The sequence below is a fragment of the Capra hircus genome, chromosome 11 (genome assembly GCF_001704415.2).
Source record: "Capra hircus breed San Clemente chromosome 11, ASM170441v1, whole genome shotgun sequence".
Lineage (NCBI taxonomy): Eukaryota > Metazoa > Chordata > Mammalia > Artiodactyla > Bovidae > Capra > Capra hircus.
In genome coordinates this window covers 98,390,746-98,408,272 of record NC_030818.1, presented here as the reverse complement: position 1 = coordinate 98,408,272, position 17,527 = coordinate 98,390,746, and the positions used below count along the sequence as shown (strand labels likewise).

General features: G+C 56.0%; 1 protein-coding gene and 1 non-coding gene across 17 annotated transcripts in view; one reads left to right on the top strand and one right to left on the bottom strand.

The window, feature by feature from the left end:
- The window catches only part of DNM1 (dynamin 1), a 43,298-nt gene continuing 25,957 nt past the window's right edge, over positions 187 to 17,527 (bottom strand). For 2 of the 16 annotated variants that reach the window (XM_018055864.1, XM_018055863.1), the window contains exons 12-23: positions 15,731 to 15,801; positions 15,486 to 15,537; positions 15,269 to 15,280; positions 12,836 to 12,949; positions 8,742 to 8,851; positions 7,724 to 7,835; positions 7,253 to 7,264; positions 6,703 to 6,873; positions 5,168 to 5,409; positions 4,577 to 4,792; positions 2,412 to 2,448; positions 187 to 805 (exon numbers count right to left, since the gene is read on the bottom strand). In XM_018055864.1, the coding sequence (XP_017911353.1) occupies positions 2,427 to 2,448; positions 4,577 to 4,792; positions 5,168 to 5,409; positions 6,703 to 6,873; positions 7,253 to 7,264; positions 7,724 to 7,835; positions 8,742 to 8,851; positions 12,836 to 12,949; positions 15,269 to 15,280; positions 15,486 to 15,537; positions 15,731 to 15,801 (1,134 nt within the window). In that variant the 3' untranslated portion in view covers positions 187 to 805; positions 2,412 to 2,426. Of the gene's footprint in view, positions 1,466 to 2,411; positions 2,449 to 4,576; positions 4,793 to 5,167; positions 5,410 to 6,702; positions 6,874 to 7,252; positions 7,265 to 7,723; positions 7,836 to 8,741; positions 8,852 to 12,835; positions 12,950 to 15,268; positions 15,281 to 15,485; positions 15,538 to 15,730; positions 15,802 to 17,527 lie in introns of those variants that run through there. The other 14 variants (XM_018055862.1, XM_018055860.1, XM_018055858.1 and 11 more) reach the window with 10 other exon arrangements.
- MIR199B (microRNA 199b) lies at positions 10,432 to 10,528 on the top strand. Its single transcript, NR_129635.1, is given in 1 exon segment — positions 10,432 to 10,528. It is a non-coding gene; the product is annotated as a microRNA 199b (primary transcript).

Here is a 17,527-nt window from a genome sequence, read left to right as displayed (position 1 = left end):
TGGTGGCCAGCGCAGGGTTTGCAGGATCAGCTGACGCCAAGTGCTTTCCCAGTAGGCTTCGGAAAGGATGGGGCTTTCCCTGCCCCACAACATCTTAAAGCATCGTATCAATAGCTGGGCACCCCCATCCCTCACCCCAATGTTTAAACCTTTACCTCCCCCCAAGCACCACAGTGAACACAAGGCTTCAGAGGACACGCTGTTCCCCATCGTCCAGAAATGGGTTTTATTCTCAGCTGAGAGACAGCAAGACTGATAGCAGTCAGAGAACCACACAGCTGCCAGCACAGTACCCCCACGCTCGAGGAGGGGGTTGGGACGGGAGGGTGGCAGAGGGGGCTGGCTGTCCACAGGCTGGGCATGACACTGGGGCTCACTGGAGGTGGCACGCTTTGGAGGGGGATGTCAGGGTGACAGGTGTTCCCTTGTAGTTGGGCTGCAAGACTCCTCAAGGACAGCACGGTGATTGATTCCTGACACCAGAGCCGAGCCTTGGCAATAGATATGTTTGTATATGTATATATATGAGTATTTATAGATATTTATAGAACAGGGCAGGAGCAAGACCACAGAGGGGCACAAAATTTCACCAACGTCACGCCTGCATGTGTCAGCTCACCACTACAACAGACTAAGTCACAGGTGGAGGGGAGGCTCTGGGGCTGGGAAGCCACCGTCAAGTCACAGAACAGCCGTCCAGGCAGGCTTGGAAAGGGAGGTCTCCGAGGAATAGGAGGGATCTGGTTAGAGGTCGAAGGGGGGCCTGGGGCTCTCAGGACGGGATGGACTTGCCTGACCCGATCGGCTGGCAGTTGGAGAGAAAGCAAAGAGAGAACGGGAGAGAGAAAAGCAGGAGAGAGCTGGTAAGGCAAAGGCAGCCAAGCCCGGAGGTGGCGGGGGGAGACGAGGGCATGGGCAAGGGTTCTGGAAGAGAGGAGAGAGACGAGAAAGGGAAGGTGGAAGGGAAGAAACTGGAGATGGGCAGGGGCCAGAGCTTCACGGGGACCTGGGGTAAAGCTGGGGGCAGCCCCCACCCCACCACTCACACTGTTCTCTCACACACCACCAGGCAGTGCACCCACAGCTCCAGACACGTGCTCGGCCCCCTCTGACATCCCTTTTCTCTGGCCTCCTCCCCATGTCTTTCAACCCACTGGCCTGGGGCCATCCCTAGCCTCAGAGGGTGTGGGACCCTGAGCCCCACGCAACAGCCCACAGGCCTGATGGAGGAAGACAGGAGAAAAAAGAACACCGAACCAGGAGGCTAAAGCTAACAGCATGGCTGGAGGGAGCACTAGAGGCCCCTCTGGGTGGGCAGAAAGCCCGTGAGTCCCCCAAAGGGACCCTGGGGAGCCAGGGAGGGCAGGCGGCTGGATGCCAGTGGCCACAGGCTTATAAGTCTAAGAGGGGAGCCTCAGCTGGTCGGGGGACCGCAGGTCGTGTAGGTGAGGCTGGGCCCTTCCTGCTGGGGAAAAGCAGAAGAGCGAGAGTCAGCGCAGGTGCAGAGTGGCAGGCGGGTTCTCTGGGCGAGTTTTGGGGGGGCCCAGCCGGGGCGGAACTCGGAGAAGGTGACTCGCCCAAGCCCGCAGACACTGTTACCCCCTCGGCCGAAAAGGGTAGGTCACCCCTAGGAGCAACAGGTCCAGGTTGGGGGGAGCCTACGGGCTACCTAGAGTGCTCCAATTGGGGCTGAGGAAGATGCTGGAATGATGAGACCACGGAGGCCAGGGAAGGGGCTGTGAGACCTGCCTGGCCTATGAGGTGTGCTCTGCGCTGACAGTGTGGATAAGACACCCAGGCCCTCCAAAAGCATTTGACCATCAGAGCCTTCACCCTCAACTGCTGCTCAGCTGCTGGCACGCTTAAAGAGGTGGGACTTGGACCTCCCCCTGCCCTGAAGCTCTTTGGGTCTGAAGAGCTCCCAGGCTGGGAGCCGGCTGCCCGTCCAGGCAGCAGGGCTCACTCAGGTCGGGGAAGGAGTATGGCACCCCAGGGTGAGGTTCCAAGGCCTCTCTGCCGCTTGAGTCCAGCCCTACACACCACCCTCGCCAAGCTCCCTGCTCCTGACACCGTGAACCATGAGCTCTGAGCTCTTTCTGACGGCTCCAGAGGGCACCCTGGGGGGCTGCCAGCTTGGGTGCGGAGCCTGACCCAGGACCTCCCCAGGCTCTTGCCAAGGAGCTCGTGGGTGGCGGCACTGAGTCCCGAGGCTCGCTGAGAAGGGAGGTGAGAGAGCCAGCTGGCAGCAAAGACAGGAAGAGGAAAGAGTAAGTCTGGAGCTGCGGAAGGGAGATGGAGGTGGGGTGGGGGGGTCCTGCCTCTGAGGTCCCAGGTGCGCCCTGCAGTGCGGAGCTGGTGCGGCAGGGGGCAGACACACCGTTCATGCAGCAGGCGGAGAGGCCTGTACCTACCGTGGCTGACGCTCCTCAGGGGTCACTGATAGTGATTCTGAAAGACAGCACGAAATCAACATGGCAGTTCACACGCACGGACAGAGCAGGGCCTGGGGCTGGGGGACACACACACGCACACGCCTGGGCGTGCACACACATGCGGTGAGGGCCCACGGCCCCGCATGCACACGCTGACACACATGCCCACAAACAACACGCATACACCGCTCCCCCCCCCCCCCAAGGCCCAGCAACCTTGCTGGCTGGCGGCACGTGCAGCGTGGATCTGGGGCATGCAGCCACTGGGCACACTGAAGCACACGCGGGGCTGCGGTCACAACACAGAAGCTTGCCTCCCGCACACAGGAGGCAATTTGCACCAGCTCCCTGCACACTCGTGCCTGGCGTGCTCAGAGGGCCACCTGCATTGCTCCAGAGGGGACAGGCCTTGCTTTCTTAGGGTCCAGCTCTCACATCTCCAACCCAAGAGCCTTATGTGGCTCCCTACTGCCCACGGCATTGAGTCCCAACAAGACAACCTCTTCAGCAGACTTCAAAGTTTCTCCAACCTGCTCCACCCCACCCAGGGCAATCTTTTTCGATTCTTCCTCATTCTATCTGCACTCTGCTCTGGCCAGCAGCTCTTGATGCATTCCACACTAAACCTTTGCCTACCTGCTGCTTCTTACCCCAAAGCCCTCCCAGCTCCTCACCACCTGAACCTTATCTCAACCAGCCCTGGGATCTCACGGAAGTCAAGCTGCCTTGAAGCTCCCCAGACTGCTCTCCCTGAGGCCATGACTTTCCATGTGTCAGTTAGACCAGAGCTGTAGCAGGTACCAAATATTACAGCTCTCATGTCACACCTCAGCACAGGCCTGGGCATCTCAAATACCCTTAGAGATCCGAACTCAGGTTGGAAGTTGACAGAGAGTTTCTATGGCCACTTTTCCAGTTAATGTGGTATCTCTATCTATAGTCACTGTCTCCCCTGATCCCAACTCCAACCCTGGGAAGGCAGAATGTTAAATATCATTTCGTAGAAGGGAAACTGAGGCTCTAGAAAGGAAAGCAACTTGCTTGAAGGCCTACTCCAGTCCAGCGTCCCTAAACACCACCGTGCTGCCTGCTTTAACCCCTCCACCTTGGCCATCAGGTCATCACAGAGCAAGCCCCATCTCTGCTTCATTTTAGATCCATGGATGTTAGACCCATGGCCCTCCCCTCCAGCCATCTGGAAACATAAATGGATGCTATCGGTCTGATGTGCCCTTCCTCAGAGAACATGGCCAGTGGAAACAGGGCAGACTGAGTCAGACTTCAGAGTGACCTTCCTTGAAAGAAGGTCATGGGTCAAGAAGGCAAAGGCAAGGGATGACACAGAATCCTTTTCCCTGGAAATTTCTGGGAATCGGCAGCCTTTACCCACTCCTGCTCTCACACCCACCACCTTGGTCCAGGCTGGGTGGGGCCAGAGGCAAGGGAAGGGAAAAAACCACCAGGCTCTCCCATGGTTCCCAGACCCCTTCCCAGCTGCTCCATGCCCTACCACATGCCTGGGTGCCATTCTTACACTCTCACACCTGTGTGCACGCCCACACATACATATCACACACCGTGCTGGTCACACAGTCACAACCTGGCCTCTTTTCCTGTGGGACAGAGGCCGGACAACCTCGAGGACAAAGGTTCAGGACTGGGGAAGTGGGGGCACCAGAGTAGCCCTGAGTGTAAGTGAACAAAAAATCTACCCATCCAGAAAGGATTTGGTTCAGATCCTCAGACCTGAAGGTAGGCTCCCTAGGGGCTGGGAGACAGCAGTAGAGGATGGAATGGAGATCGAAGGAGAGCGGCTGGAAAGGAAAGAAGGGATGCAGTATGGGGGAGAGAGAGAGTGAAAAAGGAGGGAAGCGCCATGCAAGTGCTGGAAAGAAGAGGGCAGGTGGGATGAGCCCCACTGCCCCCTTCCCAGAAAGGACCACCTGCGGGACTCAGCGCTCCCTGGGGGCAGGCTCCGCCAGCCCTCGGCCACACCCCCGGTGGCTCTGGCACCCATGGTCCGAGTGACTTGGACGGAGAGGCCCGGCTCTGGCGACCCAGGCCGATGCTCCAGGATCCGCCCCACCTCCCTCCCGGCCTCGCCCGCCCGGCGATCTCTGCCACCGCTTTCAGCCCCTACTCACCTGGGGACCCCGGGCGGGGCGCGGTTGGGGCGCGAGGGCACCTGAGGGGGAGGACCGAAGGGGTCAGGGGAAGCCCCCGGCCTGGAGGGCACGGGGGGCGCTCCCCCCAGGGCGGACCCAGCAGGCGGAGGCCCAGGAGCAGGGCCCCGCGACCCGGGCCGGGCTGGGGGCACGGCAGGGGCTCGGCGCTGAGGCGTGGGGCTGGACGTGGGTGACCTGCGGGCGACAGAAACAGAAGGACAAGCCAGGGGAAAGATGAGCTGCTCCGCCCCACACCGAGGCCCCGCCCCCAGCCTGGTGCAGGCCACGCCCATGCGCGCAAGCCCCCGCCCCTCTCGGCCCTGGGTTCTCTCGGGTGTTTAACCCCGCCCTCCCCCCCGGAGGCTCCAACTTCCCTGCTCCACTCGGCCCGGCAGCCAGCGCTCCACGGCAAGCCCCGCCCCGCGACAAGCCCCGCCCTCTCTAAGCTCCGCCCCTCGCTCCAGGTGGGAGCAGCCCCGGTGACGCGGGCGCGCCACTGCCCGGTCCCGGCCCTCCTCCCGCGGGCCCCGGGCTGGGGGGCTTTGGGGCCGTGGGAGCCGGCCCTGGTACCTGCGTCCGGTCGGTACGCTCTGCACCTGCAGCCAGGAGTCGTCCACAGGCGGGGGCATGGGCGTGCTGACAGTGGTCGTGTTGATGTCGCCGATGATGCTGAGCGCCTCTTTCAGTGCGTGGTACATGCGCAGCATCTCGTCACGCCGCTGTGCCTGCTCGGCTGACTCCTCCATCAGTGTGTTCTGGTCCCCGCACGAATACAGGTTGGCCAGCAGCTCCGAGAAGATGAATTCCTTGGTCTGCGAGTGGGCAAAGAGAGGAGAGGATTGGACCCCTAGGCCTGTACCAACCAAATTTGCCCTCCCCTCCCCGGCCCTTCTAGGAATCGGAGCTCAGGTATGGGGCTCTGCCACTGCCTAAACTCAGAGATCTCCCTTGCTCCTCCCTCCCCCACTTGCCCTTTTTCTCAGATGATTCAGAGAAGAAAAGTGAACTGTTCAGGTCATAGATCTAGGACGGACACCCAAGGGCTATTAATATCACACATCAGGACTGATTACTCAGCTTTATTCAGCCTCAGTTTCCACATCTGTAAAATGAGGTGAATGAGTACTAAGTTGCTTTAGTCGTGTCTGACTTTTGGCAACCCCATGGACTGTAGCCCACCAGGTTCTTCTGTCCATGGGATTCTCCCGGCAAGAATACTGGAGTGGATTGCCATGCCCTCCTCCAGGGGGATCAAACCTGCATCTCTTATGTCTCCTACATTGGCAGGCAGGTTCTTTACCACTAATGCCACCTGGGAAGCCCCAAATGGGTAGTTACACCCTTTCCAAAGATTTGTATGTTCCACTGGACCGAAATAAGGAAAATGACAGTTTAAAATGTTCTGAGCCCTTGAGTACCAGGTGTGAATTTGTGCCAGGACTGGGTGAAATACAAGTCTCTGTGTTTAGGAGGTGGGTTAATGTTCTTAAAAATCCCTCAGTGTTACCTGGTCCAGGCTCTGGAATATTTGTGGAGAGAATATTTGTGGAGGTTTTTTATGCCATTGGCTTGTGTCTCATTTATTTGTTATTTAAATATATGTTGAGCACATATCACATGCTGGGAACTGTGTTGTTATGCACTTTATAATCATTTAATTCTCAATTCTATTATTATCCATATTTTACAAATAAGGAAACATAGCCTCAGAGAGGGTAGTTGTTTGCTTAGAATCATACAGGGAATTTGTGGCAAACCCAAGATTTCAACACAGTTCTAATTCCCCTAGGGCTATGCTTTTTCATTAAGCTACAGGTGGAAGTGTTTCTGGGGGAAGTATTTCAAAACATGGTCTGGGAGTTCTCAAAAGATGCAGATTCTGAGCCCTTTCTAGAAAAATTTAAGCATGTCTGGAACAATTTGGTTGTGTGAATCTATAGAGTAATATGTGAAGCTCATACGACGTTTCTATCGGACAGCTCTGGCATGGACCCCTGCCTCCCTCCCCAGATTCAGTCCCCCGTGGCTGGCCTGTGTCTACCCGAGGCCAAGCTGGCCACCCACTTCCCTGGTCCTACTGCCCCCCAACAAGGTGGTGAACCCACGTTGTTGATCATGAGATGCATGATTGTCTTGGGCATGAGGTCCCGGACAGTCTTGTTGACGATGGCCATGTATGAATCCACCAAGTTCCGGATGGTCTCCACCTGCCGCTCCAGCTGTGGGTCCATGGAGTGCATGAAGCTGTCCGAGCCGTTCTCCTCCGTCTCACTGGCCTGCCATTAAGAACAAAGGGCATCAGGGTGGCTGGGCCCTCAAAGCCAGGTACGAGGCATCCCCAGGGTCCCAGCCCCTTCAAGGATGGTTAGAAGCTGGAGCACAGAGAGAAGCAGCTGGCCTATATACAAAGACACCAGCTCCCCCATAGCTCTGGGTCTCTGGACACGAGTGCCCACCCTAGTGCCTCTCAGGACCCCAGGCCCTCATTCAGCCTTGTCTTGGCTCTGACTCTAGTACCTAGAATTTGCCTTACTTTTCCAGTCCGTAAATTAGGAAAAGGACATCTCCAAGGTCCCTTCCGGATTCTAAAGACCTGGCCAGATCTAGCCCTAGGCTAGAGATGCCTGGCAGAGGGTGAGGGAGGGGCACACTCACTTTCTCTTTGTCCTGGGAGGCCCACACCAAAGCCACAGAGGTCACCACATCAGCATTGCCACCACCGCCGCCGCCACCAGTGAGCATAGCCGAAGCAGACACACATAGAGAGGAAAGAGGAGAGACTGAGTAAGCAATCTGGGCGCTGCACCCCAACTCGAAGGCAACTCTCGACTTTGTCACAGTGAAAGAGGGGAGAAAAGTGAGGGCAATCACAAGAGACCACCATCATATGAAAGGGATACAGGAAACGCCATCTGCAGCAGAAAAGGGTCATGTAAAATGGCACTGGAGAAGGATGGGAGGAAGGCTTAACTGATCCCACCCCGGGGCAGGTAGGGGGAGGATCCCTGCTATTTCGGAGCCCAATACCTCGAAAATATGGCACGACTTGGCATCAGTGAGGGTGGCTCCCCGCAGGACCCCTTATTTTAAGCTGCTTGCCCCTCCCTTACCTCCCCTGCCACTCACCCCAACACGCTCAGGGTACACGCCAGCCCTTAGAAAGGAGGCCTTCCAGCTATCCACCTCCTCCTGTGTCTCGCAGGCCAGCTCCAGCTGCCGATAATCCTTGTAGACATTCCTGCAAGGTGGGGCCAGTGGTGAGGGGAGACAGGGCAAAGCCCCTTCACCTTGGTAGTTAAGGGCACACGTGAACAGGGGTCATCATGCCTGCAGGGCCAGTCCTGGCTTTCTTATTTCCCAGCTGTGGCAAGTCCCTTCCTCTCTCCCAGCCTCAGTGTTCTCATCTGGAAGATGGGTTAATAATAACAATTCCTGGGACTTCCCTGGTGGTCCAGTGGTTAAGACTCCATGCTCCCAGTACAAGGGGCCCGAGTTCAATCCCTGGTCAGGAAACTAGATCCCACATGCTGCAACTAGAGAACTTGCGTGCCACAAGATCGAAGATACTGTGTGTTGCAACTAAGACCCAGCACAGCCAAATACATTAATAAAAAGTTAAAAATAGTAACAAGTCCTGCCTTTTAGGGTCCTTGTGAGAATTCAGTGAAATGAGCAGTAAAATACTCTATTAGAAAGGGACTGAGGCCTCATCAAAGGGGCACCCGTGACATTGCAGTCCTTGGTTTAGATCTCAAGCCCCATTGCCCCCTCCCTGGCTTTCTCCTCTTGGCAGCTGTATTGAACCCGCATCTCTGAGTGGGAGAAGGGCCTCTAGAGTCAGCCCTGGGTTGGGAGGTGAGAGGCCTGGTACTGACAGTATCTTACCCAGGGCAGTTACTAACCAAGTGCTTGCAGAAGGGGAGGAAGGAGGGAAGGAGAGACAGAAGGGGAAAGGGAGGGAGGTCAGGTGGAAAGGAGAAAGGAAATGGGGGCGGGGGGCACAGGCCAGGAAGGAGATCTTGACATGAGTCTAGCACAGAGGAGAAACTCAACAAATGTTTGTCAAATGAATGACTTGCTGGGGGGCTGGGGGCAGGTGCCTCTCCCTTCTGGATCTGCGGGCCCCATGGGGGCAGGCGGGCACCTCTGCTCCGTGTTGAAGAGGGCAAAGATGTGCTTGCTGGACATGAAGCCCTTCTCCACGTCCCGCAACTTCAGGTTATCCACGGACAGCATGTACTTCTTCTCTTTCTCCTGAGGGAGAGCAAGGAGTGATGGTGAGGTTGGCACTGTTCTCTGCCCCCACTTCGCTCCGTAAAGATGCTCTGTGCTGGGGCAAGGGGTTGGGGTGGGCACCTGGGACTAGGGACCAGCAGCCCCCTAGAACTGCGCAGGCGCCATCTGGTGAGAGCCTGGCCCCAGAGCCCTGGGCCTGCTGGACACCTTGGCTCAAGCCCTTCCCACCACCTCTGCATTAGTGCCAGAGCTCAAGAGCCCGGGGTGGTGAGGCTGAGCTTGGCTCCCACATCCCGCCCCAAGAAGCCCTGGATACAAGCCAAGTCAGCCCCAGCCAGGGACCCCCACACTTGGCCTCTCTCGCCCCCGGCCTGGCCAATGGGGTCTGCGCTGGATAAGCCTCTGACTTCATTTCCTGACTGGAGAGACAGGGAAAGGGGGGTGGCCACCAGAGCCTGGTGTCTTCAAAGGGCTGGCTCAGCAACCCCCCCACAGCCGCCCATGTGTTAGCAATCAGACAGACACACAGCACAAGCCTGGAGGTGGTGAGTGTGTGCAATGTGCGGCGTTGTGTTTGTGCAAATCCATGCCTGCCAGAGCATGTGCCCTGTCACCATTGTCCCTGTGCCCGTGTGTCCTTCTGTGTGCATGAGGGTGCCTGAGGAGGTGCCAGTCCAACCGTGTGGGTGAGCATGTTTGTATGCGTGTGCAATTTTTTAGGTATGCAGGGCAATTATAAATATCTGTGTGTTTGAACGAATGTGCCTCTGGGACACATACATATAGTTTACATAACGGACTGAACCTGGTTTATCTGTATTGTCTGGGAGGAGCTATGCTTATCTGTGGGTGGCATGCGGGTGCCAGGCCTATGCGCACATGTGTCTGTAGGCTGCTCTGTCCTACACACTGAGGGGAGGAGCTCCGGAGTCTGCAGAGGAGGTACCCGGGGATGGGGCTCTGGGAGGAGGGGAAGGGTGTCTGCTGCCTGTACCCCATGAGCCCACCCAACTCCACTGGGCCCAGGCCCCAGGGTGGGGTGGGGTGTCGGTGTTGGTTTGGAGGACTCTGGGCCTCGCCCAGGATCTTGGGCGGCAGGGTGGGGTAGGGGTGCTGGAATTAGGAGGACCCTACTCCCCGTCATCCTGGTGTCATCCTACCCACCTCCCTCTGCCCACCCCCAACCCACCACCCACCCGCCTGGCCCTGGCCCATCCAGCCACATAAAGCCCTCTTTATGCCAGGCGGGTGGCCGGGAGCCCCGGAGGGCGGCTGGGGGAGGAGAGGAGGAAGTCGCACACACGGCCAGGGAACATCTGGAAGCATTCGAGGGAGGCCCTGCCGCCACCCGCCCTGGGGTTGGATCCAGTGAGGAGCAGCCTCCTCCTTCCCGCAGGCCGGCCCCCTCCCCAGGCCCCTCCTTCCCAGCCACAGCTCCCGCTCGCCCCTGCCACGTCAAAGGAGGCAGAAGGGGAGTTGGAGCAGAGAGGGGACCCCGGACCGGTTGGGCTGGGCTGAGGGGCCTTGCATCTCTGGGACACGGGGCCGAACTCACACCCGACGGACAGACACTGCTGCCTGGATGGATCGTGGGACCCCCTCCACTCCGTCTACCCAGTGTTTAGACTATCTGTTCAGGACTCCCAAATTGTACAGTAGTCTGCACATTGGTTAGGCTGGGCTGGGTTAGACCCTCGGCGCCGCCGCTGGAGACCTGGACCGACCCCCGCTCGCCATCCCACAGCCGGAGCCTGGAGCAGGGGCAGGGAGCTTGGGGGGCACAGGGTGGAGGCTGGGAGGAGGAACCGAGGGAGGTGGGGGTGGGGGGCGCCACGCTGCTGTGGGATGGGGTGGGGGTGCTGATGGGTGGCAGAGGGAGACTGAGAAGATGGGGGGGTCAGTGAGGGCTGGGCTGTGGGCGACCGCCTGTCTGCCCAGAGGGCCATCCAAGTCCTGAAGAGCAGATGGCTGGTGGCTGGGTGGAGAAGGGGTACAGATCAGCCTCTCCCCAGTCTGGACCACCTCTGTGACCCCAGCGGTTTTAGTGCAAAAAAAAAAAAAAATCCACTCACATCCAACACACACAGGCACCCTCACCTCAGCAGCAACACCACCCCAGCTCAGAAACATACATTCCTGCATTCAAGTTTTAAATCACACATCCAATGTCCCACGCACACTCACGAGTGCACACACACACAAGCTCACACACACACAAGCTCACACAGACACACACTCATACCCACTCACAATGGAACTCTGGTCCTCTCCCATCCTTACATCCCCCATACATATGATACATATTCTCAAACGTGCCACACGCACGTCCTTGCTCCTGGAGCCCATTTGCCACACAGACACACCGGCACGCACAGACGGAGCACGGGCACACGCGGTCTGCACACGCAGACCCTCATATACCAAACATGCCCTGATGCTTCTAACCCAGATGCTCTCCTGTCAAACACCCACACGCCACGTCCACCAGGCCCCCACCTCCCAGCACTCTCTGCCCACCCCACTCCCACCCCCACAGACAGCGCCAGCATCACACATGACTCAACTCAGATGTACACACAAAGCTCCCAAAAGACACCCCCCCATGTACACACATACGAGAACGAGGTGGGGGGGCGGCTCTCAGATACACTTCTTTCTCCCCCACAGAGTAGACAGTCGCCGGCCCTCAGCCCCAGCTCACAATGTCCCCCGGCCCTGTGTAAGGAACCGCAGCACAGGGCCACCAGGAGTTGTGGGGGCCAGCAGTCAGCAGCGCCCCCCCCCAACCCCGTCCACGGCACACGTCTAGGGAGCCTCCCTGGGCAGCAGAGCAGGAAGCGACCCCCACCCCCCGCGTGCCCCGCCACCTCATGCTCCATCCCTTCAAGGGGCCCCGGGCTCTGGGAGAGGCCAGGGTTGGGGTAATGAGGTCCAGATGGCTTGGCGCCCCTGCCAGTGACGACAGAGGGGCCTGCCCAAAGTGGGGAGGGGGGCCCTGCCTCGGGCAACTCAGAGGGGGACAGGGATCACCGAGGGGGGCTTGGAGACCAAACTCGCAGGCCACCACCCCAAGCTCTGCTCCCTGCTGTCCTTCAACAGCGCCCTCGGGAGGAAGAGGGTCCCCTCCCCCACCCCGTGGCCAGCTGGAGTTCATTACCACAAGCCACCCCCACCCCCTCCCCACTCCGTCCCAGCCTTCCCTCTTCTCTTTGGTCACCTCTGGAATCCAGATGTGGAAGCCAAATAGACTGGTTCTTAAAGGAGACCAACAGCAGGGGAGGGAAGTGGCAGGGGGGTCTATGCCTGGCGGGCAGGGAGAGGCTCGGTGTGGCACCTCTGTGGGGCCCATTGGTCTTGGACCCTCCGGCTGGAGGCACCCGGGGCATCTCGCTTGGACTGCAGGGCCTAGGGGACTGGGGTGCAGGGGTTAACACTGTGTCTGGCAGCTGGACTGTGTGTGTCATGGGCCTGTGGGGGCCACAGAGGAGCAGGCACGCCCTGGAGCAAGAAAACAGGAAGGCTGCGGGCCTGGTGGGTCAGAGAAGGACGCTCAGCACCCCTGCCCACCCTCTCCAGGGCGCTCAGCCCCCAAGATCCCCCATCCGGCCAAGCCATCTTCCCCATCCCGCCTGGATGAGCCCCCAGAATTGCCTGCTTATCGTCCTTACTTCCCACCTTCACTCAAAGCTCTTTGATGGGATTTTTAAATACCCCTGTTGGGAGACTTCCCTGGTGGTCCAGTGGTTAAGAATCCGCCTTCCAAGGCAGGGTATATGGGTTTGATCCCTGGTCGGGGAACTAAGATTCCACATGCCCTGGGGCAACTAAGTCGGTGCACTGCAACTAAGTACTGGATCCAGCCAAAAATAAGTCAATCAATCAATGAAACAGATATCAAATACTCCTATTTGGTGGTCCAGTCCACTCCAAGCCTGTGGCAGGATCTAAACCTGACTCTGGCCACCAGACAAATCCCTTGATGACAAGTGTCCCTTTACTTACCTCATCATCCTTGTACCAGGACAGATTCTCGGCAGTCAGCACAAACCAATACTCCTTGGAGCCTCCCTTCATGATGCCGATGTTGTTGATGGTTAGCCAGCCCTTCCGGATGACCTGGAAGGTTGTGTGGTGGGGGGGACAGGAAGTCACTGGACAGAGGCCAGGATTCCCCATGGAAGATGGGGTAGGCAGAGAGAGAGACACTTAAAAGGCCACCCCTCCCTCAGCTTTTGGAGGCCTGGCTGGTCAGGAACGGTAGGGGCCAGATCTGCCCTGGTTTGAACCACAAGTGAACAGAGTGGAAGACAGAGGTCAGTTCAGGATAAAGAGCCTCTGACAGTCAGTGCCATCTGAGTAGGCAACTGGTGGCCTTGGTAGGGGATGAGCTCCCAGCACTAAAAATTGTGCAAGCTGAGTTTAGGTGGCTGACTGGGCAACATGAGCCAAAGTATATCTTCTCAGCTTAAGAGTCAGCTTATTCAAAGACTTGTCTCAGGGACTTTGCACATGTTGATGTTGACTCTGCCTAGAAAACACTTCCTCCTGTTTGCCTGGCAAATCCGACTCCATCCTCTGGATACGGGCTCAGAAGTCACATTCTCAGACAGGCTTTCCCTGGCTCCCAGGATAATCAGAACCCATATTATAATCTTTCATCATTCCCTGAAGTTTTCTTCCATGATGATGACCGGGATTTTGAATCTGTGTGTGTGTGTGATTATTAGTTCATGTCAGTCTGCCTTGCTAAACTGTGAACTCTCTCCCCTACTGGTGTATCCTAGTACTTGGCAGTGTGCTCTGCAGACAGTAAGTAAGTGATCAATAAATACCTGTGGCATGAATACACGAAGGCTGCCACAGTGGGATTCTAAGAGTTTTTGTCTCCAGGTCCCAGATGGGGGGTGGTGGTGGTAGAGTGGGAGGCGGGGGTGGGGGGTGCTGAGCACAAATTGCCTAGACTCCTCTTCCCCGGGGAAACCCAGAGTCATGGGCAAAGGTCTCTCTTCACAGCAGGAAACAGCTGGCCCTGGGACTGTCGTGAGCCATCAACACAGATCTGGGCCTGTGGATCCTGGTACAAGGGCAGGGCCATCGACTAGACCCTGGTGGCGGGCCAGACTGAGGGGATGAGGGAGCTGCTTCCACTCCCTCCCCCAAACCCTGGCCTCCCTGGCTTCTCCCCTGAGCACCCAGAGAAGACAGAGGAGACTGAGGCTAGCAGGAAAGCCCTCTGGGGTCAAGCCTGCTTCTGAGGCTCTCAAAGCCTGCCCTGCCCCCAGTCCTCCTGCACCCTCTCTGGCTTCCCTGAGAAGCCTGTGGAGAACCCAAGTCACACAGCAGATCACAGCTAATAGCTGCCTTAGCGGTTAACAGGGACAAAGAGCCAGGCACCTCCATGAGTCCTCTCCCACCCTGTCCCCGTCTGGAGAGGACCCCCTCGGCGTCTTGTCACTGTCTTTGAAATTGAGTCAGAATACCGTACCTTGGCCCTCCATCTCCAGCATCTGACCAGCAGACCTCTCTGCCCTGCTCCTCCCGTGACTCCCAGCCTTTGTGCTCCCTCGGCCACCGCAGCTCTGCCCTCCTCCCTGCTCATCCAAAACCCCTTTCCAGACCTTGGGCACCAGGAACCTTCTGTTCCCCGTGGGGCCTGACTGCAAGCCCAGCCTACAAGGGGCAGGACTCGAGTTTGGCTCCTGTCCAGGGGCCAGCACAGTGTAGGCCCCAGTGACTGTCTGCTGAATCGAATTGCCCTGGGATATTGCATTCATGAACTCCTTCCTTCTAATGAGCATCTACTGGGTGCCAGGCACTGCACTGGGGGCTAAGGATTTACTGGTGAACAAGACAGACCCAGCCCTTCCCCTTAGAGGGCTCAAGAGGGAAATTATATGATGTCAGTAAGTACACAAGCACCTAGCTGATCACAGACACTATGGCCTCTGGAAAAGCTCAGACTCTAAGGCTCAGGGTACAACTGGGGCTGAGAAGTGATGTTTCAGCAGAGATCTGAAGGACAGAGCAGGTGAGGAAACCCCAGTTTCTTGACATTTCATTCATCTCTTTCCTCAACGCTCTGGTAGGGATGCCAGCTTATAAACATTCTCTCTCATCCATCCATCTCACAGATATTAAAGAGCTCCTACACAATGCCAGGTCTCTGCCAAACATTCTGGCCCACTCCAGCCCATGTGGTCTCCCTCTGGATGAAGGAGATGCTTAGCTCATGCACACCAAAGGACAGATTGGTAGGACTCTGCGTGTGGCTAAGCCTTGCCTCTGGCCTGAGTGCCTGTGTGGACACCCACGTGTTGCTGTGTGCAAGCAGCTCAAACCAAAAGGTGTCCTCTTGACCTCTGAGCATCCCCACTACAAATGAGTCCCCTCCTCCCCCTCACTATACAAACCAAGAGCCCCAGTCCTGGTACTCACCAGAATCTCATCCTGCAAAGAGGTAACCATAGCAACCACGAGAAGCATCGGGAGAGAGGAGAGAGGGTTACTGAGGCAGAGTGGGAGGCTTGTGGCTGGCATCTGACAGGCTCCCTGGCCCCTGTGGGACCCTTCCCCTCGGGGGAGGGGGCTCTCAGAGCTTGGCGTCCATCCGGCACCCTCCATCCCTCCGGCTGGGGCACTGGAGTTCACTCACCTGGTTCCCTGAAGCCTTCTTCTTGTTCATCTGGTTGCTTCTCTGCTGAGCACTAATGAGGAGAGAAGGAAGAGTACCAGAACCTCTCTCCAGAGGTCCAGCTTCATTGCTACTGTTCAGCAGGCACCAGACCCAGAGGCTTGCCTCAGCAGGCCTGGGCCCTACACACACACACACACACACACACACACACACACACACAGAGTCACACAAACTGTCACCTTCTCTGACCAAGGAGCACTCACTTGGCAAAGCCTATGAAGTCCTCATGGTTCGTATTCATGTAAGCCAGCTCAATATCGATGAGGAGCATGACCTTCAAGGATACACAGGTCAGCAGGCAAATGGAAAAGATACCATAGAGTTTTAAAATGCATGAACAGCTGGGAAAAGCATACTTGCAGCATATATAGAATCCATAAGAAATAAATCTATAAACCATAATAAACAAAGATATCCATAATAGTATCCATAATAAATAAAGAGTTCCTAGAAATCAATAAATGGAAGACAAGAAACACAAACCAAAATAGTCAAAGAACCTGAATGGGTAATCCATAGAAGAAATGCAGATAACCAATAAGGATATGTAAAAAATGCTCCCTCTTGTTCACAAAGAAATGTAAGTTAAAATGGGACCCTTTTTGACCTCTCAAATTAATAATAAATATTGGGACCAATGTGGGCACAATTGTACAAAGACATACCATAGATGGAAGTATAAACATGTATCACCTTCTTGGAGGGCAGTTTGGCAATATATGACAACATTAAAATGCATATACTTGGGACTTCCCCAACGGTCTAGTGGTTAAGAATCTACCTTCCAATGCAGGGGATGCAGGTTTGATCCCTGGTCAGGGAACTAAGATCCCGCATGCTGTGGGGCAACTAAAGCCTGTGTGTCTTAACTAATGTGCCCACGCGCCGTAAAGCTCATGCTCAACAAGGGAAGCCCGTGCGTGCCAGACGAAGATCCAGCACAGCCAAAATTGAAACTGAAAAAAGTGAGTGACTGAGGACAGCACTGTTGTGGAGAAGGAGTGTATAAGGATGAGGCTGGGGACTGGGAGCCAGAAGTGGATACAGATGGAAGGATGACAGGGAGATGGACAAGGAAAAAGGGCTCACCTGTGAGCTCTGTGAGAGCTGTAAGGGGGCCTGCTTACTTCTGTGCCTCTCAACCCAGAGGAGCACTCAGTGGACATGCCTCTTATGGAATGAATGAATATTTGATAGATGACTATATAAAAGGAAGGGAGGGTGCCTATGAGGGGGTGTATGGTGACCCAGAGAAACAGGAAATAGGGAGAGAGGCCCAAAGAGGGATGATCAGAGTATAGAAAGTTGAGAAGCAGATGGTAGGACTGTAAAATGGAACAGCTTCTGTAGAAAACTCTATGGCAGATTCTCAAAAAATTAAACATAAAATTACCATATGATCCAGCGATTCCATTTCTGGGAATACACTCCAAAGAATTGAAAGCAAGGTCTCAAAGAGATATTTGTGCACCCATGTTCATAGCAGCATTATTCACTATAGCCCAAAGGTGGGGAAAAAAAACCCCAACTCAAATGGATAAGCAAAATGTGATCTACCCAAACAATGGAATATGATTCAGCCTTAAAAAGGAGAGTTATTCTGACACGTGCTACAACATGGATGGAGAACATTACGCTAAGTGAAGCAAGCCAGACACACAATGACAGTTGTTGTTTGCTTCCATTTATATGAGGCACCGAGACTTATCAAATTTATAGAAACAGAAAGGAGAATGGTGGTTGCCAGGGGCTGGAAAGAGGGTGGGATGGGAGTCATTGTGTTTTGTGTGTGTGTGTGTGTGTGTTTTTTTTTTTTTTTGCTGCGCCATGCAGCACACAGGATCTTGGTTTCCCAACTGGGGATCAAACCTGAGCCCCCTGCATTGGGAGCGCAGAGTCTACACCACTGGACTGCCAGGGACTGCTTAAGGTGGAGGCGGGCAGAGTTTCATTTTAGGAAGATGAAAAAGTTCTGGAGATGGATGGTGGTGATGGTTGCA